At 37.6% G+C, this 25,475-nt stretch overlaps 1 protein-coding gene across 3 annotated transcripts in view; it reads left to right on the top strand.

Annotated features, from left to right (window-relative positions):
* The window catches only part of LEMD3 (LEM domain containing 3), a 51,415-nt gene that overhangs the window by 23,718 nt on the left and 2,222 nt on the right, over window positions 1-25,475 (top strand). The window contains exons 3-12 of one of the 3 annotated variants that reach the window (XM_061467845.1): window positions 917-983; window positions 8,287-8,354; window positions 10,164-10,243; window positions 10,332-10,480; window positions 11,687-11,788; window positions 12,805-12,907; window positions 13,132-13,310; window positions 20,545-20,626; window positions 24,961-25,066; window positions 25,158-25,236. In XM_061467845.1, coding sequence (XP_061323829.1) covers window positions 917-983; window positions 8,287-8,354; window positions 10,164-10,243; window positions 10,332-10,480; window positions 11,687-11,788; window positions 12,805-12,907; window positions 13,132-13,310; window positions 20,545-20,626; window positions 24,961-25,066; window positions 25,158-25,236 — 1,015 coding nt within the window. Of the gene's footprint in view, window positions 1-916; window positions 984-8,286; window positions 8,355-10,163; window positions 10,244-10,331; window positions 10,481-11,686; window positions 11,789-12,804; window positions 12,908-13,131; window positions 13,311-18,781; window positions 18,905-20,544; window positions 20,627-24,960; window positions 25,067-25,157; window positions 25,237-25,475 lie in introns of those variants that run through there. The other 2 variants (XR_009745974.1, XR_009745973.1) reach the window with 2 other exon arrangements.

Raw genomic sequence — 25,475 nt, forward strand, 5'->3', positions numbered from 1 at the left:
TCCTTGTAAGTAAAAATTATGACCTCTTGTATTCATGCTTGTTTTGGAAATCAGGCCTTTGTACACTAGTGGCATACGCAGGAAGTATTGACAAGATTGTATAGCCCCCAGCTTTCTGGTTTTATTTTTGAGGGTGGGTTTTTTGTTGTTGAAGGTAGACAACAAAAATGTTACTTTCCTGTAAATTTAATGGGGGAATATGACCAGATGGTACTTCGGCATGGCTTGTAAGAAGTGCCACTGCACATCTATTAAGAGTAAAATTGTTTTAGTTTTACATAGTAGGGTTCAGCCTGGAGAAGAGAAGGCTGCGTGGAGACCTCAGAGCAGCCTTCCAGTATCTGAAGGGGGCCTATAGGGATACTGGGGAGGGACTCTTCATTAGAGACTGTAGTGATAGGACAAGGGGTAATGGGTTAAAACTTAAACAGGGGAAGTTTAGATTGGATATAAGAAGGAAATTCTTTCCTGTTAGGGTGGTGAGGCACTGGAATGGGTTGCTCAGGGAGGTTGTGAATGCTCCATCCCTGGCAGTGTTCAAGACCAGGTTGGACGAGGCCTTGGGTGATATGAATTAGCGTAAGCCCACGGCAGGGGGGTTGGAACTTGATGATCTTAAGGTCCTTTCCAACCCTAACTATTCTATGATTCTATGAAGCAAAAACACCACCCACAAATTTCACAAAATTTGGTTTGGGTCATTGCATAGTTCTCTTGGTAGCATAAAAAAAAATAACCTTGTGAGCTATCAGTTTTAACTTGCAGATCCATTGAAGTCCTGGCTACAGTCTAGTTTCAGTCAAGATCTGAAAAACCAATATTGTGAATACTTTGATTCAAAATCTATCGCGTGAAACACTGAAGCTTTCCACCTGTATGTGTAAAACCATTTTTTTGTTTGTTTTTCTAATTCTAGGCAGACGAAATAAGTCTCATGATGAACAGCTTATATGCACTTCATGATAAATTGGCACAAGTAGCAGGTAACACTTTAAAAATACTGTGGCTGAGAGTGTTGTGGCAACAGCTATGGTCTTTGCTTAGGTAGTGAGTTGCAACAACTGGTATATGCTGAGGCCCTGATAATCATTTAGAGTTCCTTTTTGGGAGACTAGAAATCCCATTTCTAGTTCATTTACACTGTCTTTTCATCAGTGTAGTGCCTTTTGTTGAAATGTTTTTTAGTTAATGGAATAGGCTGTTTGAATATTGTGATTCTGTGTGGGTTTTGATCTAATGTCTTAACACTTTATTAATCTGATTTTTATTAAAAAGTTTAAATAAGCTATATGTGGAAAAAAAATGTATTTCTTTTAAAGGTAGTTATTTCACTATGGTGGAAAACTTGTCTGAAACCCAAAATAACTTCATAACAATCAGAAGATGGTTACTAATACCAGGAACATCAGTGGTTAAACAAGATAGCCTTGTCAGACAAAATAGTCCAACTTAACCATACTAATTATGTAGTAATGAAGAGTGCTGTGCATAGTAATGTGGCAGAGATGGTGTTTAGGATTACTATTAATTATTGTATATTCAAAGTAAAAAACTGCTTTTGCCTGGAGTCATAATGAACACAACCTTAAACTACGTATTTACTTGCACATCACAATCAGTAAATGCTAAAGTTAAGACTGTTTATAACTTTGGAATCTGGTGAGTGTCAGTTACAGCAGGATCTGTTTCATGACTATTAAGCCATTTATTTATCATCCTTGCTTATTTAATATATAATGCATTTCAGAGGCAGTGGTTCAGGATTCTTTGTTGTTTTTTTTTTTTTAAGCCTTACTGGTTTTTGTGCCATTTATTTGTTTTGTAACAGCAAGTTTCACCAAGAAGACTTTTTCACTATTATCAGGTGCTACAGACACTTCTCAAGCATGAAAAAATGTGGAAGCAGCTCTGTGTCAGATACAAGACTGACAATGTATGTCAGGGCTATGGGAAATCTGTGAGCGATTTGAACTGCTCTGTAATAACTTTGAATTGCAAGAGTAATCTTCCTGCAGAAGCTTTGTATTTCCAGAGCATTTACAGTGCCTGCAGTGAATAAAATAGATGTTTGAACAGAACTCATTAGTTTCTTCTCATTTACATTACTCTTTAACCCAAAATAGTGAAAGAATGTTTAACGTGAGTGCATGCAGAATAATAGTCTTCATTTAGTTGCTTTCTGACTGTAAATTTCTTGCAGCGTTGATCCTTTCGTGGGTTGATTGCATCTTGATGTATTTTTACCAGTTTCAAACTATTTCATACTTAAAAGAAGGTAGTAGATAGTTCTGTGCAATAAATCACTGGGGCTAAAAGGAATTTTTTTCATATGGGGTAGCCAACCTGAAGTGTGTAAGAATGTCTTACCAGACCCACAGTTGTGTGCAGTAGAGCACTGACTTGTAGTAGTACTTGGTTATGCTACTTCTCTCCCTCTTTTGTAAAGAAGAATCTAACAGCTTGCGGTTCCCTCCAGTGGCCATACAGTAAACAACATACTTGCCTTGCTAAAACGGTTCTACGCCTATGAAAGAAAAGTTTACTTATTTAGCTGGGGTTTACTTACATGCATGTACACTTATAAAAACGTTTATCTGTCTGCCTTATGAGAGGAATTAGTATGCGCCAAGATGATAGCTTTCTTCCCCAGGTCTCAAAGGTGCCTTAGTCTCTATTAGTTGATTCCTGGCCAGGAGAATTTTCAGTACTTAATTTCAAAAAATATCTATCCTTTCTGGTTAGATGATCCCCCAAACCAAAGCTGTGTTGCAGGATTACCTGGTTGCTCAGCAGAGTAGCTTTCATACAATCTGAAGAATGACTTAATTCATCTGTACTTAAACAGAAGTTATCCTCAATTCCAAGTTTCTTAAGGTATGAGAGGAAGAAGTCTGCCATCCATTTTTTGAATACCATATTGATGTAGATCTGTCAAAATATCTAGAAGTTGTTTAAAAGCCGTATAATAGAGAAAGCTGCCAGAGAGATGGAGGGTTTAGAAGTGTTGATCTTGGTACACAGTGCACCACTTCAAAAGAGAGAGAAGTAAAGGAATATAGTTTTACTAAAAGCAGTGCTTTTCAGGTCTGTCACATACTTGGAAAAGTTTCTCTCATTTCATACTTGGCTATGAATCATTTGTTCATGTTACAACTATTAATACTAAAAACACAGGCTGAAAACTTGCAGTAGTCTGTTCTGTTAATCCTTATTCAACATCTTGACTACCATGTAGATGGTCCCTTCAGAATTTGGTTTCTAGCCCTCTGTTTTATTAGACTTATATTTTTATTTTTATATTATCCAATCTAAGCTTCCCCTGTTTAAGGGGTAACGGGTTAAAATTAAACAGGGGAAGTTATGTTGGATATAAGGAAGAAGTTCATTACTGTAAGGGTGGTGAGGCACTGGAATGGGTTGCCCAAGGAAGTTGTGAATGCTCCGTGCCTGGTGGTGTTCAAGTCCGGGTTGGACAGAGCCTTGGGTGACATGGTTTAGTGTGAGGTGTCCCTGCCCATGGCAGAGGGATTGGAACCAGATGATCCTAAGGTCCTTTCCAACCCTAACTATTCTATGATTCTACTGAGCTAGTTTCTTGCCTTTTCAAATTCAATTGGAGAGCAAGTGATGGGGCTTTCATTTTAGAAGGTAAACTACAGACAGTTGTTTGAAGGAAGTTGGGGTAACAGTTTGCTGATTTTATTTGACTTAATATACTGTGTTCCAACTGTAGATGCCTATTCTGTACTGTGGTGCTCTGATATGATGTAAAATTATTTAATTATCCTATAAAAAAATAAATTGCCTTTAATGCATCACTGTTCTCAGAATTACTAGTCTGCCAAACGTGTGATGAATAATGCCTACATCACGAGAAACTGGAGGGAGACACAGTATCTGCTTCTCCAGTTCTCAGCTGGTTTGTATTCGTGTGTTCTTGGCTAATGGTTTAGCCTTTCTTCAAAGCAGCAACCTTTTATAGGCAGTATATATTTCAGTCTCTTACACTTTCTCCTAAACCAAAATATGTGCTTTATTTAAATTAGACTTCATTCAGGCATATGTTAATTAGTAGATGTGTTTGGCTTTCATGGAGAGACTTCAATAGATCACATCCATTTTCAGTCTTTCAGTCAGGCTTGCAAAATGAATAAACCGAACCACTTTATCCACAAGAAGCATCCACCTACCCATGGGTATGACTCTACTTTCTTCTACATGAGGAATTTTTATTTAGTTAGATGTTTCTTTTGCTTGGCATTCTCCTCAGAGGATTATCTATCAGTTTCAGATTGCTTCCTTGTGAGCTAATGAACAGCACGGGTCCTTGAGAAGCAAAAGTGAATTAGATTTCCATATGTAATAAGGCTGACTGGTAAATCCATGGCTGGAAGAAAATCTTGGAAAACACTTAACTATTGCTAATATTAATTTCAGGTGTCAGCTACTGTATCTCATTGCTGTCACAGGCTCTCTGTTCTGTCACTCTCCTTAATCTTTAGTTCTTCAGGTAACTGATATTATGCTATTGCCAACCAGTGATTTAAAGACTGTTTAGGAAGTTCTGGTTTTCTGCAGTGTTATTGAACTGTTGATTTGCCTTTGGGAGATCAGACAGCCTTACTTACTCTAACAACACTTGTTCTGCTCCTGCTTTTCTTCAGATACCCGCTTTAGTGTCCTGCTGCAAGTAGCCTGTAAGCATGAGACCTGCTAAACAAATATTTTCTACACGGTTTGCTTTTTGTATTTGTTGATTGTATTACATCAAGCTATAGGCTAGAGATCTGTGTTAAATCCAGGTGTTCTGTAAAGTATTAGCTTTCCACTGGGTTTTGGTTCTGGTACCAAATGAGAGGATTATTTACATTGTAAAGCAAATACTTTAAAATTCTGAATATTTGTTTGTTTATGAGCTGCAGCCGATCCAGTTAAGCTAAATGCCCAAATAAGTCAGTTACTGTAGTCTGCATGGAAAAGCAGATCTGACTTATTTTCTGTATTGAAAGCAATTGTGAGAACAGACTTAAATATTTCTTTAGAACTAAGCCTTTAGTTTGTTTTTGTTAGTGTTTCTAGGAGAAGATCTCGACTTCTTAATGTGGCTTGCACAAGTACCCTAATATAAGCTAAAAATTAATTCTGTGGTCCTTGCTGAGATGTTTTACTTCTCACCTCCCTATAAAGGCAAGTAGAATGGCTTTCTGATTCTACTTGAAGTCATCTCTGCACAAGAAAAGTTCGAGCACAAAGAGCCATCCTTTCTACAAGCCCGCAATGGGACATTTTAAAAGAGGGGCGTTTTTTTATAAAGACAGACCTATCTTGCAAGCAGACCTGTGTAAAGATTTTTGCCTCTGCTTCAGTTTTATTCCTGGATATAGGGCCTCAAATGGAACAGCTGAGAAACATTTTTGGCTCAGACTATGGAAAGAGGGTTTCCAGGCCAAGTGGTTAATGATTGCGCCAAAGTTATTCAAAGTAAGCCTTCATTTGCAGAACTATTAGCTAAATCGGCAACTGAAATGGCATATAGGAATATCCCGCTGTTTGCAGTAAACCAGAAGGCTATCTAACTTGTGAATTGCCTGATTTTCTGCAGGCTTTCAAATTCATGAGTTTCTCAGAAGAAAACTGTTAAATGGTTCTCAGCAATAGATGGGTTGGAATGAGAAACTGTATCTCCAACTGCTTTTTGTACAGGACTGAAACTCTGTAACTCTGATTAGCTTACTGGTTTGAAGAGTGGGAGGCAAGATAAAAGTGATTTTTGTTCCCACGCCTTCTAACACCACCCCCCCCCCCCCCCAGCATTTCATGAGTGTAATTTGAACTTGAACATTGTCGAAGCCTAGGCAGCAAAAGAGTTTGTAACTGTTGAATTTGTTCAGGGGGAGTACAGTCTGAAGAAAGAGATTCAGAAGCAGGAGTGTGAGGAAGCTGTCTGCTGAGTTTTGAGGATGAGACCAAAAGCTGTGAAGTCAGTTTGTTGGCTACGTGCTGCATACTGCATAAATGTAATTCCTGGAAGAAGGCAAATGAGATTAGAATTTAAAACTACTGAAGTAATCCAGTAGTCCCCCATCTCGGGAAGCTTTTGTACTCTTGTAAGAGGTAATAGTAATACTATGTTCTCAAAAGAACATCCAAACTGAATCCTGGAACTTGATTTTAAGAATTAATTTTTCACAGTCTGGCCTTCTGCTTATGTGGGTTTTTGTCTGTTTTCTGTGTATTGACCTCATCCTTTCTATTCTTATTTATTTCATAAATGGGATTTCCAAACAAATAAAAGCCTCTAAGCAGAAGGCCTCACCCCTCTGCTCTCATAAGCTCTTTTATTGAGTGAAGTAATGACTGACATGCTTTTTCTGTATTAGAAGGACCCCAAGAAGACTTCAGATCTTATTGAACAAGAAAAAATAACCCCAAAACCCCAGCTTAAATGGATGAATACTTATCAGACCTGCTTATGTCATAGGACTTAATACCTGATTGAGATTGTACCTATGGGTTCTACAGAGATGTATTTTGGCTTCATCGTAATTATTCCATCAGTTCTAGATTTAAGCTAGTATGTTTTCAGCAGAGACTGTATGAGTATTATATGTAGTTATCCCAAGTGTGCTAATCTTGAAACATGAAATCGCTGATGATTACAGATGTACATTTCCAGGTTGTAGAGTTTATGCTGCACAAAAAGGGTTTCTGCCTAAATTACGTACAGGAATAGGCCTTACCTCCAGTTCTGGTACTGACTTCTAAATTCAGAGTGGGGTTTTTGTGTTTTTTTTTGTTTGTTTGGTTTTTTTTGTTTTTTTTTTCTTGATAAGGTGGTATCAATTTTCACCAGTTGTGCCCTTAGACAGACTCTGGCACTTTGAAAGTCTAAAATGTTGCATTTGAGTTATCAAGCGAAACAACTTTTAAAGTAGTGTCTTTTCTGCTCAGTGCTTGATTGAAAATAGGGGCATGCACACAGGCTTGGTTCTAGGCCAAATAGCATATGAGCACTCTTAAAAACAGTGCTCCTATTTCTCTATAACCCAGAAGTAAGAGAAAGAGCATCCCTGTTATGATGTGCTTGCAAGGGCAAATTCACTTAAATGTGTTCAAGTACAAATGCGTTGAAGTAAAAGCAGTCTAAAAAGGACTTTTAGTAGTCTAAGAAGAACTAGCAGTCTAAAAAGGACTTTTCCTTCATAGAAGCACTTATTTCTATGGATCGCACTAGTGTGAATGAGACATGAAGATGCTTCTCCATAACTTGCTAGTGTTTCCTGATTGTGCAGATTGTCAAGTGTTCCTGTTTGTGTAGGGAATTAATACATGAAATTGCTCCATTTAAAAGGTATTCCAGTGTGAAGTAATTTCGATTTTTAAATACCTTAAGAGTATAAACAAAGATTTATATTTTGTATATATATGAGTATCTTAAACTTTCCTAGCCTTACTGTGGCTTTGGGAATAATAGTTTTAGCATAGATTTGGGAAGGTAAGGCAGGCATAAGCCTGAGTCAGTAAAAGACTGGATTTGTTGTTTCCTATTTTATTGGCACAGTAAAATCATGGATTGTCACTGCATATTTTTTGCATGAATCGGGTGCCTTCAGTTTAGCAAAGAAAATCAGGAAGATGGCACATGGCTGTGAGGGCTGACTGTACATTTTTGTACATTTGGAAATACTTTATTTCCTGACTACTTCTGCATATTTTCCAAAATAATTAGGAGGATGGTAAAAACACCAGTTTCAGGCCATGTTGGGACTTTGTGCATGTTCAGGATGATGGTGAGTTCTTGTGATAACTTGGACCAGTCTGAAATGTAGTAACTTCCTAGTGACTGGAATACTACTAGGGTATATTGCAACTGGGACTAACTTAGTCTGTATAAAAGATAATGCATGTTTCAGAGTAAATGGAAATTGTTTGGAAGAAGTTGAGTTGGGGTGCAGCAACTGTTTTATGGTAGCATCCTTTTGTTAGTTCTTCATACTGCCTTTTGTTCTACTTCAGTGTAAATATTAAATTATACTTTCTGAGCAGTACATGATGTTGTATTGAGGTGATTTGTACATATAATTAGCTGTACCAGTCCCCAAGTTTTTTAACTTTTTGAAGGTGAAATCTGTCCAAGGATTTTTTCCATATTTTTAGTGGAACTTTTGGGAATTACTGAGCTACTGCTGCTTGTGTAGACTAACTGTAAGCTTGTATTTAGGTGATGTTATTTTATATAATGCAGTAATAAGTAGATCAAAGTAAACAAAAATTTCTTTTTACCAGGGGAACATGAATGTGGCAGCTCTGTTCAAAGAAATCTTACTATCCAGGAGGCAGCTGAATATTTAAAAGTAAGTGAATGAGGTATTTCTTTTCATTGATAGCATATAAGAATCGTGTAAGTTTTTCAGTTTGTAAGGCCTGCTTTCATCGCTAATGTATTGACTAAAGTTTGACTTAATATTGAGTGTTATTTGGAAATGTTTGGGATTATGTCTTTAACACTTACAGTTTTTATTTGGGGATGTAGCAAGGTTTTGGGAGACAGGAAAGGTGAAAGAAACTCTTTAATTGCAACGGAAATGTAGACAGCAGTGTTTCAATAGTGTGCAGTCTTTTTCCCCTTTAGTTAAAACACGAGGGCATAATTTGGATTGATGTAGGGTGTTGACCAGCATGAAAATAATAAGTTTATGAAATTCAGATTTCTAGAAGCTTCTTCAGAAATCAGTATGTTATGTTTTGGGACTGAGTAGAAAGGATACACTCTTCCTTTCTTTGGGAGGAGAAGCAGGTGCATGGATGTGTGCAGTGGGCCTGACAGGCAGCAGCTGTATGGAGACACCATTCATTGATGCTTTAAATAGAAATGGTCAAAAAAGGCCTTTTTGTTAATTTGATAGGTGTGCAGAATTATGAAATCCCACTCTCTGCTGTCATTCCCCTGTCTCACTCCCCAAATAAAACATGACTCTTGCCTTGTCTTGACAGCTGTAAAGTTTATTTTAACCCACATTGGTGTACCCTTCAGTGGAAAACTACTTGAAGCTTTTAAAAGGCTGAGAGTGTAACATTTCATTGATTGCATGGGGCAGGGGGGAAGAATAATTTGACATGACTTTTAATGTAAAAATATATAGAACTTTTACATTTTGGCAAATGTATACATAGCAGACAAAAAGGGGTGGTGTTTAGAACATCCTGAAGCAGCTGTTAACGCTGGCTTAGGGTTTGGCAATGATACTTGATATCTGTTAAAACCAGTGCATCGGGAGGATAGATTGGAAGATACTAAGTTGATGCCAGATAACTGATGGTCTGTCACATACCTATCTATTGTGCTGAAAGCATGATAGTTTTTATAACAACAGTTTTAGCTCTGATAAGATCAAATTTCACATGAAAATTTGTCATTTTGAGAGTAAAATGGTAAACAGTTACTGATATTTTTTTTTTAAGTGCTTATTTAATTCTAGGGCAGTTAACACTGTGAGGTTCAGAGGGAAAATGGAGATAAATCTTCTTGGAGAGTTATAATTTCAAGTACAGTAGTAACTTCCATTTTTGCTTTTCTTTGTCTGCAAAAGAGCATGCAAGGCAAACTGTGGAGACAGCTGTAGCTCAGCAGTGAATGTTCTCCTGTGATAGTTGGCACCCACTAATTTAGAAAAGTCCATTTATATATAGTTATATCAGTTCTTGAGCTACAAAGCGTTGGTCTATTTGCAAAGTAGCAGCTGAATTGTGTTTTCCTCAAGCTTCTTAAAATAAACAAACAAAAAAACCTGAACTGCTTTTACAGGACCCATTTTCAGCTGGGTTTATAACTAGCTTAAGTTTTAATAGTAAAGTAGACTTTCAATGAGCACCGCCTAGTGGCTGAATATTTTTTCTTGCTGCAGGTCAAAATTGTTAATAATAAACAGTGAATGTGGCTTGAGTTTTCTAATAGTCCTTAATTTGAGGAATGCTAGCAAGTCTGATAACCACTCATAGCGTTAGGTAGATTCAGTTTGTGTGGCGAACGCTTACGCAAAGTCTGAAGAATCGAGAACAAAACCATATAGTTTTGGCTGCTCATCTGTGTAGTATCTGAATTTTATTGTGGCATAATAACTTTCTGGTTATTTATTAAGTTACTCTTACTTGTCTTCTGACAGAATTTAGATCCAGAATATGAAAGTGTACTTAACACAGCATTACAGTGGATCTTGAATAGCGGGGAAGATGTTGGCATAAAGTAAGTGGTCTTTATTTCTTAACTTAATTTCTTCTTCACTTAATACTGAATGTATGCTTTTTTATAAATACTGCATATTTTGGCCTAGGTGTCTCAGCAATGACCCTAATGGGAGGGATGTAACTAATGTGACAGATGTGAAGTACTTGGAATCCACTAGTCCAAAGATGTCTTTCAGGTGTCGTTTTCGACGAGCATTTGTGAACGTAACTCACAGATTGTCCATACTGCTTTTGGGTAAGTTAGTAAAAAAATAATTTCTTTCTGTTTTAACTTGGGTTTATGTAAGTGCACAGAGAAAATTAAACAGCATGTTTAAAAGATTTTATTCAACCACAGATCTTGGAGTTCTGTCAGCACCTTGGTTATAGTGCAGTTTGTGCTTCTGTCGCACCACTGTGTTTTCACATTGATTGCTATCATCTGCTGCTGCTGTCAACTGGATATATTCATGCTTTGGGAACTATCTTTTTCCTGCCAAAGCAATACCTTGTGAGTTTCAAAAGTTGCAGGTTAAATTGATCTGAAAAAGCAAAATGCTCAGTAAAAAGACATGATAGCCTTAATTTTGAGGATATTTCACTATCATTCCAGGAATTTTAGAAACAACTGCAGAAAAGATAATTTTTATAGTGTTAGGAGAAGTTGAATACCCAACATGATTGTGTCACCACAACTTCTTGTGTCTAAAACTATGTTGTAAAAATGTGTTTACTCCTTCAGTAAAACTGAATAATTTAGGTTTTGATAGTTATGATTCAAATTCTTTCAAGTTTATTTAATTCCTAACCATAGCGAAAGCTGTGCAGCATAAACATGATACCGCTGAGTGCAGGCTCTTCACTTCTTTCCATGTGGCTGGTTAGAAATACTGAAGATGCAGAGTTCATCTCATACACCTATTGCATATCTAATAAATTGTTTATCCCTGTATCTTAACAGTCTCATGCTTATGAGAAGAAAACCTGAAACCTCCTTCAGTAGCCTTTTGATGAACTAAAAGAATCAGAGGCAAACTGACCCAGATTGCTGTCTTTCTGATAATAGTCAATATGAGGGTTGAACTGGGATGTGGAGATGAAACTCTGTATCCAAGTCAACCACTGGTCTCATCAGTCATGCCGAGCAATTGCTGCCTATCTCAACTTTCTTATCTGTAATGGAGGTTAATTTGAAGCACCTTTTAAAAAATGAAGCATAGCATGAAAGTTAAATGTGTTGTCGTTGACACTGATGTTGGCCTGAAATGGTGTCCCTCAGTCTCTTTTGATATACCAGTTAACGTTGCCTTGTGATCACTGGTATACAAAACAAACTGCGTAACTGTAATTGGTGTATATGTGTGTCGAGGCTTTTTTAATTAAGAGATCCTGAATGTAGTGTAGATTGTTAAATAACAAATATTCTAGTACCATTTAAAGAGTATTATACATCTTAATGCAGGTGTAGCAGTGGTCTGGGGAGTCCTGCACTACATGAAATACCGCTGGGCAAAAGAAGAAGAAGAAACGAGGCAGATGTATGATATGGTGGTGAAAATAATAGGTATGGCTTTTTAAGTCACATCTGATATATCTGTATCAGCTCTGTATAATCTTTCAAAGTACTGCCATTAATTCAGTTGCGGTTGCTTCCTGTTGTTGGTTATCATGCTGTTAGATTTCTTGGTCAAATGTGTGGTTCATGTTTTAGTTTCTCTCTTTTTTTTTTTCTTTAATCATCCTTTAAACCTAATCAAAGCTTTTGGTATAACAATTGTAATTTGTGTCCAGTTTGGCTATAATAAATACCTATTGACTTGGTTGTATTTTATCTTACCATTAAAACCAAATAAAAATGCAATGACTAGAAGCATGGTGATGTGTTGCTTTTTTAAAATCTTTTTCAGCTGTCTTTTGGCTAAAATATCCAGTCCTAAAGCGTGTGTTAGCTTTAAATTCATCCTTAATGGCTTTTCAGAGAAAAAAATAGCTTTTTAATTGGTCACTTTGAGCAGAAATTACTTTTCTAAAATAGACTGCATAACTGAGTTCTGAAATTCTGCCTTTCTGCTTGGAGCCACGATGTTTTCAGTTGTTCGTGTCTGTAGGGTTTTCTTTCTGTTTTGGGCTGCATTGTTACTTAAATTGTCCTATTACTTTCACCTATAGCAATCATCATAAATATAGAGATGGTAGACAAATTGGAGCTGTTTTCCTGTTTTTACCATTTTCTACCTTTTTTGTTTGCAAATGAAGTTTTGGGGGGGGAAGGAAAGCACCTTATTTTCAAAGATGGCTGTCTTTAGAAACAGGTGAAAGTACCAATCAAGAGTAACTGCAAGAACTCTTTTTTCCTTTATTCTAAAGTTATTTGGGGTACTTGGAGGCACTGTAGGTGGTTAGTTTTGTCTTGATTTGCGTTCAGCATGGTTAGGAAGAAAAATGCTTCAAAATGCCAAAATCATCTTAACTAGTGAAATTGGGAGGGTCTTCAGGGTAGCTGTTTATTGCCAGAATTGATATTTTTCCTAATATTTGCATGAACTACATAGTTACTTGTTTTTCTTTTGGTGTCCTCAGGTGTTCTAAGAAGTCACAGTGAGGCATGTTCCGAAAATAAAGACTTGCAGCCTTACATGCCTATTTTACACGTGCATGATTCTCTAATACCACCTCAGGACAGGTATGTTCTCACTGGAAGTACTGAATTTCCTTTAAGTAAGGAAAAATAGTAAAAATAAATTGGTCAGTTAATTTAATTTCAGTAGGTTGCATACTGTAACATCTTGGAGATTCTTATTGACACAAGTATGTGTGGGGAAAATGTTGGATTTCTGTTATGTGCTGGATGTCAGCTATGCAGATTTTTATAATTCTGACTTTGTAATTCTTGTTTTGATTTTTAAGGAGGAAAATGAGAAAAGTCTGGAATAGAGCAGTTGACTTCCTTGCAGCAAACGAATCTAGAGTTCGCACAGAGACACGAAGAATAGGTGGTGCCGAGTTTTTGGTTTGGAAATGGATGCAACCTTCTGCAGTTTGTGACAAAATTTTAGTCATACCATCGAAAGTGTGGCAAGGCCAAGGTACTGAAGTTTAGTTATATTTTGCAAATATAATTGTTCTAATTTCTGCATCATACTGGTATTTTGTTGCTTGAAGATGAAAGGCTTGTATTCTCTCATGCCTTTAAGTACTATGAACTGTCGGTGCTATTTCTTTGTTGTCTTGTCCAGTAGACTGTGCATTCAGTGTCTGCCTTGTTTTCAAGCAAAATGAGCTTTTTCTGTTACAGCTGCTGGAGAAATACAGCAGAGGGCTTGTAGCCAAAGCGAGTTGCTTGTTCCTTTTGTGAATTATAAAAGAAGTAAAATACTCTTTAGTTGGTCAAATTCTGACATCCCTTATGGTTACTGGAAGTAATGTTCTTGGTTGTTATCTGACAGCGGGTAAATTGGAGCTTGTAGACTTGAGTTTCCTACTGTTATCATTGAGGTACCTAAAGACAGAGTTTGGAGGAAGAGATGTGTGTTTATTTGGAAAGGAAGACTGCTGGGACAAATGACTCCAGTCAGCAGAATGTGGATTTTTAGTATCCTCTAGTAGTGCTCCCTTTCTGTTAGACATGGTTTTCTCTACTGCGTTTTGTATTTGAAGCTCTGTGGTGCAGCAAAGCATTCTTTAATGGAGGAAGCTGTTGTCATACATAGATTTTGCAGTGGATGGAGCAAAGTGGCAAGAACCCACTGGGTTTACAGTTGTCTGTCATCAGTGATCCTAGTTCTTAGGGGTTTTGTGTGGGTTTATATTTTTGTCAATGAAAAATGACATGAAGGGTCATGTCTACTAGTTAGTGCCTTGAGTGTGAAGGTAAATTTTTAAAGAGAAATTTTAACTGCCAGTTGTTTACATGTTGTGACTGTCTTAAAGAGTCAGTCTTGCCTTTGTTCTGTAGTGCTGTATTATCTCTTCAGTGGGACTGAAATAAATGCTGTGGAAAACCCTAGTATGTAAACTCATCGGCTTATTTTGATGGTGAGGGAGGCGAGAGTGGGTGCTTCTTCAGTTTAGTTCAGCTTTAAATCAAATGTTATCAAGGTTATGCCATGCGTTATTTCTGTGGCATTGTATGAGATGCTGAAAAAAGCCTAGTTAAAACAGACTTTCTGCCCTCCTTAGTCCCACTTAAAGTAAAAATTCCCACTGGCAAGTAATTGCATTCTTGTCTATGTTCTTGAGTATTCTAATGTTAAAGTGATGCAAGTAGTAACAGGCTCTCTTCTTTTTCTTTTTATTGGCATACATTTTTATTTGTAAGAAACAATGTGTTTCCTGTAAAAGAAGGTACATTTTTAAGTGGCTCCTTTCAATGTGATTATTTCCTTTCCAAAGACAGAAGGAGCTTCTCTGTGGTCTGGAACACTTAACGCTGTAGCAAACTTGATCACCTGAGTAAAAGTACTGCTAATGTTTTGGTTTTGTCCCAGGCCACTTGCATATTTTCATAAGTTCTGTGTATGCTTTCTGCCTGTGGGTCTTTCTGTGTGTTTGTAAGTGTAAAGTAAAACTGAACACTGCTGTTTGTCAACTTGAAAAGCCAAGCATTTTGAGTTATTTGCAGATAGTTGGTATGTTATAGGACGAGGGTCTCAGTATTCTTGGGTCCAGTTTCATTCTTGCCTGTGCAAAATGTTATGTTGTGTTATCATTATATACTTCTCAGTTACACTACTGGTTTTAGCATTCTGTTGCTCATCTTAAATCATTCATTGGAAATGAAGGCTCCTTTTTAAAATACCTTGTGAATACTACTGTAGGCTTAAGGTTCTTGAAGGCAGTCATTGTCTTGCAGTCATAGTAACGTGGCATTCTGCTGTGACAACTGTGTTACATGATTTCAGTTTCTGAAAATTTTAGTAAGATGTGAATAGTAACTTTATTACAAGAGTTGCAGAGCTTTTTCTTTCTAGGATATTCTCCATTAGGGATGTGCAGTGGAGAAATGGTGGGTTTCATCAACAGCTGCCTCTGTTACAACTCTATAATACTGTCATGATAGATTTTCAAATGCTTAAATTGAACATAGCTTCTGCAAGCTAGGTACATTATAAAGCTGAATCTTCTACGTAGTTTATTGTTCAATGCAGGTTGTAAACCATGATCATTCCAGTTCTGGAATTTCTCATTTATTACTCATTTGCTCTCAGTTTTTTCTTGTCCTGTTTGAGTGCAATATAAATCACTCCATAACATTCTGTTCTGTGTTAGAAGTCACAAGATTTTCCTGGATTTTCCTTGGTTTGGAAGACTTTAGTGTGTGATAGAGCTCAGGTGCTGCCTGGCTACATGGAATTCAAGGCTCTCTGCAAAACAGTGGTTTCCCACACTTCCTAGAAAGACAGCTCCTGGAGCTACTATTAGGTACCATCTGAATCTGAGAATCTGATACCTACTGTAGATTGTTGTGAATGTGGACAGAGTAATGTACCTCTCAGCTGTGGCTTTTAGCTGTGCGTTGCCTATAGTATGTACTTAAGACTATAGGCTTTCTCTGGAATAGGATATATTAACATCTATCCAATTTCATTCAGTTCGTTTAATAGCAACTTCCCCAGTTTTCTTGTTATGTTTGTAGTTCAGTAAAGATCTTTGAAGGACTGAAAATGCATACTTGACCTCTAATAGAGGGGCATGGAAATAGGGGTGGCTGAAATGACATAGGTCATTTGGGCTCTGTATATCTTGGTAGTCAGCAGGCAAAGTCTATTTTCACATGCAAAGGGTCTTTCTGTTTTGTGTTCCTTGTATAAGTCTTGTACTTTTTGTGCAGCTGTTTCTTTCCTGATGTTAGGAATTCTGTATGTATGTGTCATTTAATTTTTTTGAAGTATAAATCAATGTTCATTGTTCAGTTTTGATGTTTGAATATAAAACTTCATAAATCTAACTACTCTTCAAGACTGCTAGGGCCTGAACAAACTCAGTACATATAAAATCAGACTGAATTCTGGGGTTTGAATCTTGTGAATAAATTTCAAGGTCACAATCTTAATAAGCTGAGACCTGATAATGCTCTGTGGCAGATCACAATGCCGAGAGTATGCACAATTGAAGAAGAAAGCCTTTTGACCTGTCAGTGTGTACTAGGATGTTGGTAGATGACAGCATGGGACCTATAGCATGCATGAAGACCTAGGCATTACTGCCTGTGAGCATCTAGACTTCAGGCATCACTGTGGCGTTTTGTCCAGTATTTCAGAACGCATCCTGTGTTTTGACAGACAGTTTGGGATTTGTTTTCTTCTGAACTGGGCCACAATAAAGTCTGGCACGCTGCTATTGAAATGCTACCCACTGCATACAGTAGGCGTATCTGTCAAAAGAAGAAAAAGGTAGGATGATGGACAAATGTGACTGTTTTGAAGCAGTTGACAGGGTAATTGTCAATTGAAAAACAGTCTTGATCATGCTAAAGTGTAATTAAATCAATGGAGTAGAAAACAAACGTGTTCAGTTTGCTTTTGAAAGAACGGATACTATTGTCCTATCATGCCTCTCATAACTGGAGCACTAAAGAAAAGTAGGTAGACAGAGCTCCGACATAGCTTATGTTAACAGCAATAGCTAAAGTTCCTTGACAGCTCTGGAGATGAGATAAAGAGGTTCTCTGAAGTACCACATCTAGGGTGATATTTCATCCTGCAGCATGGAAGATAACCTGTTACCTTGTGTGAATGACACCCCTCCTCCATGGCTTGTAGGAATATAATCCTTTCTCCATGTAAAAGAAAAAAACAAAACAAACAAAACAAAGGCAAACCCCAAACCAACCAAACAAAACAACAAACCAAACCCAACAATGATTAAAAAAAACCCAACCCTAAACCAACTCTGTCCTTAACTATTGCAGGAAAATTCTGTATTTTCTGGTGGTTCTAAAATGCTGTATCCATCCTATGCTGGTCTTCTATAGCTGAACTTAACTGTATTAAAGCCCAGTCAAGTATCCTCTTCTCTCTTAATAACATTTAGTAGTTTTTATTTCAGTATATTTCTTGTTTACTGAAGAGCCTGGTGTTGCATTATGCACTTTAACACGACCTTTTAAAACGAAATTTTTTTTTGTTCTTGCTTTTGGTAAGAGGGGTTAGTACTTAAATAAATTAGTGATCTGTGGCTTATCATGAATAAAGCTGTTCTTGAGACACATGGCTACTTACAGTTGATGCAAGTCTTCAACCTTATCTGGTGCATCAAATCCACATCTAAAGATGTGAGCTCTCTAATAACCCATTGTGGTGATAGTGGGGAATCCCTTTAGCAACAGCACAGTATTAATTCAAGAGGTATAGAAAGCTGTACTACAGTTTCTTAGATGTTCATTTTGAAGTGTGTGCAAGAGCCACTTTCATCATAGACATATTCCAGTCACAGTGATAAAGAACTTGAAAGCACATGCTGTTAGCTGCTGCCGTTGTTTGAATCTGGAATGATACAGTCATCTCCGGTTTAAGATAATAAACTAAAGTACATTATGATTGAAATACAATGTGACTTCCTTTTCTTGAAGGTGCTTGCTAGTCCCGAAGGGGCATTTATGAAAGGCCTAAGAAGTTTCTTGTCAGTGACTTGTTGCAAAGTTGTGCTTCTGCTTTCCTATTTCATCTCCACCTTTTTACCCTCATCTTGGGAGTCTTGCTCTCAAGACCTGCTTAGGAAAAGAAATAGCAGGTAAAGTTCTTAGTAAATGATGGTGTAGCTTAGACTGTTGTCCCACAAGAACATCTGCTTATGCACTTATTGTGAGGAGAATATTTTGTATGCTCCATACCAGTGTAATTTTTCAGATAATCAGTATTGAAATCTGAATAGGCTTGTGTTTTAAACTTGCTCTTTTGGGGGGAAGGGGAGAATTAATTGTTGTAGATGGGCAGTGATGCTGAAGAGACACCTGTTAGCTATGGTATTTTGAATTTTGCTGTGTAGGTACAGCATTGTTTTAAACTTGTCTGTTTCTTCCTTAGCCTCCGTTTGTGGTCCCAGTTCTGGTAAACATTTTAATGCTTATTCCTGTGCTAGCATTAATTTTGTGCCTTACTGATTTCTGTGGCCATTTTTTTTCCCCTCTCTACATGAAAAGCTCCCTCCAAGTTGCAAAACTTTCTCTTAATTTACCCTGACTTTGAAACATTTTTGTGAAAAAGCAGAATTCATCTTTATTTTTATATGCTGCACTTCTCTGGGCACACTTGCACTATGAGTTCCATTAAGTTGGTGGCAGATTGGTTTTGTGCTCGTAGTATGTTCTGGCTGAAGTCATCTCTGCAAACACCTGAGATCTTATAAAGAGGACATCAAGGTTATTAGAGATTGGATCAGCAAAGCTCAGTGATGTAGCTGGAATTCATAAACAGCTTGCAGAAATGTTGATCCTCTGGGCCTAGAGCCTCTGCAAATAACTTCCCCATTCTTTTCATCATTGGGTTAAAACCATGTGCTGAATAAACCTAGCTATTAACAATCAGCACATAATTTCCTCAACCCCACACCTTTTCAGGTCCAGGTCCGTGACTAGGCTACCCCAGATCACCTTCTCCAGCATGGTGTGGTGCCCCAGTGTACAATATGCTGGTGACATTTCACCCCCCTTGATCTGCTGGAGCTAACCTACATGAGTGAGGTAAGTCCATTTATTTTTCAATGTTGCTTAGTTCTGTAAAGTTTTTATTGTATACCCTATGTGTAATTTTTAATCAAGGGCAAAAAACTTTACAAAACCATGTGCTATTGAAAAAGGACTTTTTCCTTAAACTATAGGGAGCTCAGAGATAGTTGCAGTGTCACCAGCATATTTAGAGAGCCATTCATTCTTAAGGAAAACCAGGCAGTTGTTACAGGTATTGGTGACTTGGACTCTGTATATTCTAATAAGTTCCCCAGATAACTAAAAATGTTGTTATGGTAGGTCCTGTATTAGATTTGGAGGTCACTTTTTCTAATTTATAGTTGGAAATTGGTTTGTTTGTTTTTTTTTTTTTTTCCTCTTGGATGTTTACATAAAGAGTGAGTTTGTCTATGCCATATCTGCAGGCAGTGAGTTTTCTCTTGGTTAGTGCTTGTCTGTCACATGCTGGGTCTTCCACATGACTGAATTTCTTGTACATGACACGGTTTTTGTTCTGGTGACATACAGAAGAGCATTCGTGTATTTTGGACATGGTTGCAAGATTTTCTGTTAAAAGGTCAGCAGTAAGGAGGACAGACTTGTAGTGACACCTGTCCAAAAGTGAGAATTCTAACACTTGCAGGGTAACATCTTGGATGTCGAACTTTTCCAATGTAGTAATTACAAAGGAGAAGCATTAGCATTGTTTTGGAGCATCATTTTCCTTATTGAGGTTTTTAATCTTATGTTTGAATTCTTGAGTCTGTTAATCTCAAGTCGTCAAAGGAAAACTTCCTTCAAGCCTTGAAAGTTGTTTTACAAGCTTATCCCCTTCCATTTCTGTTGCTGCTTTGTTGGCCTTTCTCAAGGCATGCGACTACCTTACCTGTATCTAAAGGGCTCCTCTATTCGGCATCTGGTGGTGCAGTCTGTTGAAACTCCTACAAGTAGAAGACTTCAGAGAAGTTTGTTTTAGAGCTTCAGAATGTATTTCATGGGATTGTTCCACTTTGAAAGCGTTGCTGTTGTTTGTAACTTCCATTTTTCTTCTTACATCTGTCCGTGTTTCATTTCAAATTTCTGCAAGCTTTTGATCACATGTAGGGTTACAAAAGCTCCATCCTTGTAGACTGCTCTTTGACGGCTGTTACTGCAATACAGATGCAATACAAGAGTCACCTAAATGTCACCCTACTTCTTAGTCAGATGGGCAGTAAATTGCCTCAGATGTGGAAGAAACGAAAATTCATCGGGTAGTTAAAATTGAAAGGCTAACCTGTAGCTCTTAAAATTTGCTCCAGATGTTAAGAACATCTGTATTTTCATGGAGATGTAACGCAAATACTTTCTCTTCAACAATATGGTATTTTTAAAAATATCTTGATTTCTTCCATGTACTGTGGCCTGGACATAAGAGGGTGCATTTTTTTTTTTAAATGTAGAAGTTATAACCCCCAAAAAGTCAGTCAAGTATGGTACTTTTTCTTCAGCGCAGTAGAAGACTGTGTGAAACTTGATTTGCTTGACGCTTTTTCATATATGAAAGAAAGTATTATTCTTAGCAAAACCAGCAAGGTATTGATGTCTAAAGTTGACACTTATTAACTAGATTGTATAATGACTGACAATACTATTAAATTTGTTTTTCTTTGTAGCGTTCCATCTAGATAGAAGAAATTCACCACCAAACAGCTTGACACCATGTCTAAAGATCCGCAATATGTTTGATCCAGTTATGTAAGTAAATCCAGTCACCTGTCTCTATTTCTGCCTTCATTTGGAAGCATCTGTGTTTATTTTGAGAGGGGTTTGGAAGAAGTGAGTAAACATAAACACCCTGAAAGAAGCAAATAGGCTGTACAAAAATAAAACCCAACAACCCAAATAACTCTTTCGCTTAATATTTGGGAGGTTTTTTTCATCCTTCATTGTCTTGCTTTGTGTCTTTGGGTCACTTGAAGTCTGGCATTTAGTCAAACTGCTTGGAGCAACAACTGATCTTTCTCCATTAGTTAACTTTGTAAACGTTCAGTTATACCAGCTGACAGGGGAGACTCCTGTGGCCTAACAACAGACTGTAAGTTTCTGAAGTACTGCTAAGTATTCTGGAGTATTTGGACTGTCATATGAGCTTACACATTTGCATTTAAAAGGCTGAATTTCAGTAATATATTACTTTATGGCAGTGTGACTGCCTACTTTTTGAAGCAAATGGATTTTTGTAGTGGGAAAGCTTAAAAAAACCCCAACAAACTAAACTAGTGCAGAGTAGTGACTTCTAATGCTCAGCTGTAATTCTAAAGTATGTACTGTGTATGACTAAGTAACAAGCCTTGTTTGGCATGCCAAGAGTTAAGGAAGAATAATTTCTTGTAATGTTTTAAAGCTTCATCCCCTCACTGTCCTGTTATATCCCTACTGGCAGTGGACTAGATCATGTTAGGAGCTGGGGACTAACACATAGGTTGTGCCAGCTAATACTTTTTAATCTTTAAAGCCTGGTTTGTCCAGTGCAAAGAGATAGAGGGACTTGACTCCTCTGAAATAACTTTCTTCCCTGATGTGATTATGTAAGGGCAAAATGCTGTACTGTCTTGCAGAGTAAAAGTGAGAAGCTGTGGGACTGAAGAATGTGAGAAGTTGAGTGGAAAATAAAAGCTATAGCTACGAATAGGGATTAAAAGGAAGTAGGAGGGGACACAAGTGATTGCAAAGTTTGCATGTATTTCTTCAGCACTTTCACTTCAGTTTCTAGCTACACTTAATTACTTTAGTTCCTTGCCTTATTAACTAGAAAGCTGATCGCTAATTTAACTGAGGACAGTGTGGACCCCAGCTGTGGCTTCTTTCATAACTGCCAGGCTGCAGTAGGGTGAGCAAGACTGAAACTTTAGGCATTGTGCTTGAGGCCAACTGACCCTGCTGTAGGAGAATGAAATAAAAGATGAGATTTGCTGAGAATTCTGGGTGAGATTAATGTCCTTATTGTCCTTGCTACAAAGGAGACTTCATGAGCTATATTGGTTAGTCTGAGTAGTACTGGAATAAATCCATTCCTGACACTTTACTGTAATACTTACTGGCATGCTGGATTGGTTACCTTCTTGTTTCAAAATGTTAGCTGTTCACAGTGGCTGTTGCGGAACTAGTAACTGAGGTGTCATTTTTGTCAGGGCAATCTCACTTTACAGGTTTTATCTTTGCTGTGAACTTTGATGTTTTTCAGTATTGATGCAGTCTATGCCCAGCAAGTGCATTAAAAAGAAAAGAATCATTATAGACTAGGATTTGTTCTCTTTTGACACTTCTCTGTAGTGTCTGTGTCCTAGTAGCTATTTTGAAGCTTCTAATACATTCACTTTTTGTAGACCCTTTCTTTTGGAAGTTGACCTAGGTCTGTTATCAGACTGCTGAATTACAATTGTAGTGGGATATTTCATCCAATTCCATATCGCATCCCCTAGCCCATTCATCTTCCGTGAGCTGTCTTGAAGAGAACTGCTGCTTAAGGAAGTATTTTTTATCACAATCTTGGAGTAATCTTTAAAAAAACAACCAAGCAAAACCTCTAAATAAATGAACACAAAACCCCACCACCCAAAATGCTCAGTGCAAGACAAACTACTTTATTCAATTACTTATGTCAAAAGAGGAAGGAGATTTATGTTCTGCTCCCAGATCTGGAAGGAATGAACACAATCACTGCTGACCTGAAATGCAGAATGTACCAGTAATGTGATTAGATGGGCAAGTACTGTTTTGACATTTACCGCAGGGGCAAGCTATGTTTAACAAAATCGTTTTTTAGCTGCTATTTCAGTCAAGTTATTGTATACTAACAGTAAATGACTAAGTACTTTTCAACAATATGCCAATAGCTGGTAAAAGCAGCCATCCGTAATAGAGGGCTTTTCTCTTGACCTGAGAATTGTCTGGGGAATATATCAGTTAATTTGTATTAGTGCTAACAGAGTAAATATCTTTCTGCTGCCAGAAGTCAGAAAATTTACCTGGCAATTATGAACCCTCAGGCCACAGCAGGAGACTTTAAGTTTGGGCATATGTTCTAGGCATTTACTATGCCATACACAAACCTGTTTTTTAAAATACCAATCTTAATCATTTGGATAAGCCCATTTTAGTGTTTCTGCATCGACCACTGAAGTTTTTACTGAAGAATGGTTCATAAAGCATGGGTAGCATTCCTGCAAGACTCATTGACAGCTAACGGACCATACATGCTCAGGATCAGGGAAGGACAAGTCATTCTCATTAGGAGCCTATTTCATTATGGGAAATCACAGTTAGTTAATAACTCATAATGTTTCATGTCCCAGGTCTGCAAAACATCCAGAAGCAAACTGGATTGAGAATGCCCTTCTACGTGATTTGCAAACAGGAAATGAGCACTTGGGGGCAATGCAGTGACTTCAGTGTTTTGGAAGAATGCACAGCAAAGACAATTGCTTTTAACAAAATGATCTCTACTTACTATAGCTGGCTTGCTGCTGATGACAGCATGCTTCTCAAACTGTGGACATGAGTCTGGGAGGGAATCCACCGAAGTAAAGATTTCATAGAATTGTAGAAGAGTTTAGGTTGGAGGGGACCTGTAAAGGTCTTGGCTTTTGCAACTTGGAATGACTTAATTTCCCTAACATCCGGTGCACAGCATGTCATTTAGAAAATACTGTTGCTCACACAGTCAGAGGAGGGGAAGGTGACTTGTATAATCCCTTAATTTTAATCTACCTAGTAAAAACAAAACACTTTTTTCTTCCAGCCTGGGTAGGAATCATCTTCTAACTTTTGTAGGGTTTTAAATTATGTTTCCCATTGGAAAGTCCCTCTCCCACTAGGACCTTCATTTGGATCTTCTTTGCACCCTTGTGTCCCTTTTCCACATGTTTTCCTTGTTTATATATGATCTGCCTTTGTAAGGGGCATCAACTGGAAAGTCTGATCCTCTGACCAATCAAGGTCAAATGACAGAAACAAATCCGACATTCCCTGTTGCCAGAGTCCGTCACTTGTTGTATTAGTGTCCTGCTTGACGGATTCAGGTAACATCCCATACTAATTAACCTCCCTGTGTACATTCCATCCCCTGCCACATTCTTTTTCATGAATTAGGAGGAAAGAGAATTAAATATTTCAAGAATTTTTGGCGTTATGTAGAGAAAATTCTTTAAAACTACCCAAAGCTCTTGATAGTATTATTGAAAGAATAAGTTCATTGTTTTTTGTGTAAAGGCTATTCAGGAAGGCTTAAAGGCATATTAAGGCTCTTGAAATTGTTCTTTCTCTGCTTAGATTTATTAGGATGAGATTTCCCTGCAGTACCTTCACAAAAATACATGGACTCGTGTCTTTTGTAATGATGTACCTAAAGATTGATTGACAATAAAATATTTTTTGTGAAAAGCCCCCCAAAACAGCATCTGATTTTAACAACTTCTATTTCTGGGTTGTCTAGGTTGACATGTTCTATCAGTACCCTATGGGACAAATGCAATTTGATGCTTTGTTTGGGATAGTGAATAGCTATTTCAGTGATGAACAGTGCATGAATAGCTAAAAAGCTCTTGTCAGCCTGCTGAAGCCTGACGCGTCATGTTGCTTCTGTGACTGCTGGTAAAGGTGATACAGTAAAGGGGCAGAGGCCTTTATGCTGTTGTCTTGCTTTGCTCTTCTTCCATTGCAGTAGCAACAGCCTAGAAGTGGCCTACTCCTTGGAACAACAAGCTTGTCCAAGCAGGTTGCGGGAAAACAAGTTTAAGACTGCTTGCTGTTTCAGACAGGAAGGTGATGGCAGGCTGCTGGAAGGGGAGGATAACCCCCCCTTGTCAAAATACAGATTATTCCTTTTGATTTTTAGAGTTGAATTTTCTAGAAGTGGTCTGTAGGACCCAGTGTACTGAATATTCAATAGCTAAAGTACCAAATCTGTCCCAAAGGCGTTTAACAGAAAAGGATGTCAAGTTACAGAGAAAACAAACTGGGGAAGGATGAGATTGTGGTGAATGTTAAAAACCAAATATGCTTAATTAAACCTTTCATTGTTTGCATAGGGAAATAGGTGATCACTGGCATCTAGCAATTCAAGAAGCAATTTTGGAGAAATGCAGTGATAATGATGGAATTGTTCATATTGCTGTTGACAAAAATTCACGTGAGGTTAGTGTCTTCCCAGTACCGTGTTAATGCATTGCTGATCCCTGTCTGCTGGACTTTAAAAAACCCAACCCCCTCTCTTTCTTAATTGCAGGGTTGTGTATATGTCAAGTGTCTCTCTCCAGAATACGCTGGAAAGGCTTTCAAGGCATTACATGGCTCTTGGTTTGATGGTAAGGAATGGGGGGTTGTAACAAAACATGGGTGGGAATAACAAAAGATGGGTGCAGTTGTAATTCCTTTAAATGGTGAAATGTTTTATGTATAAGTTATTGAGTTGTAACAAGATCTGGATCTTTTTAGTAGTCATCGCCTAGTAAACTTGTTTCAGTGTAACAACGTGTTTGTGTGTATTACGTCCTGAAGCAACTTGTAATAATACTGAGCTGGAAGGCTTCTCTTTTCCTATTTC

Source organism: Pezoporus flaviventris, unplaced genomic scaffold (genome assembly GCF_033815535.1).
Source record: "Pezoporus flaviventris isolate CSIRO_AGI_PZ_B2104156 unplaced genomic scaffold, CSIRO_AGI_Pfla_v1 ptg000045l, whole genome shotgun sequence".
NCBI lineage: Eukaryota > Metazoa > Chordata > Aves > Psittaciformes > Psittacidae > Pezoporus > Pezoporus flaviventris.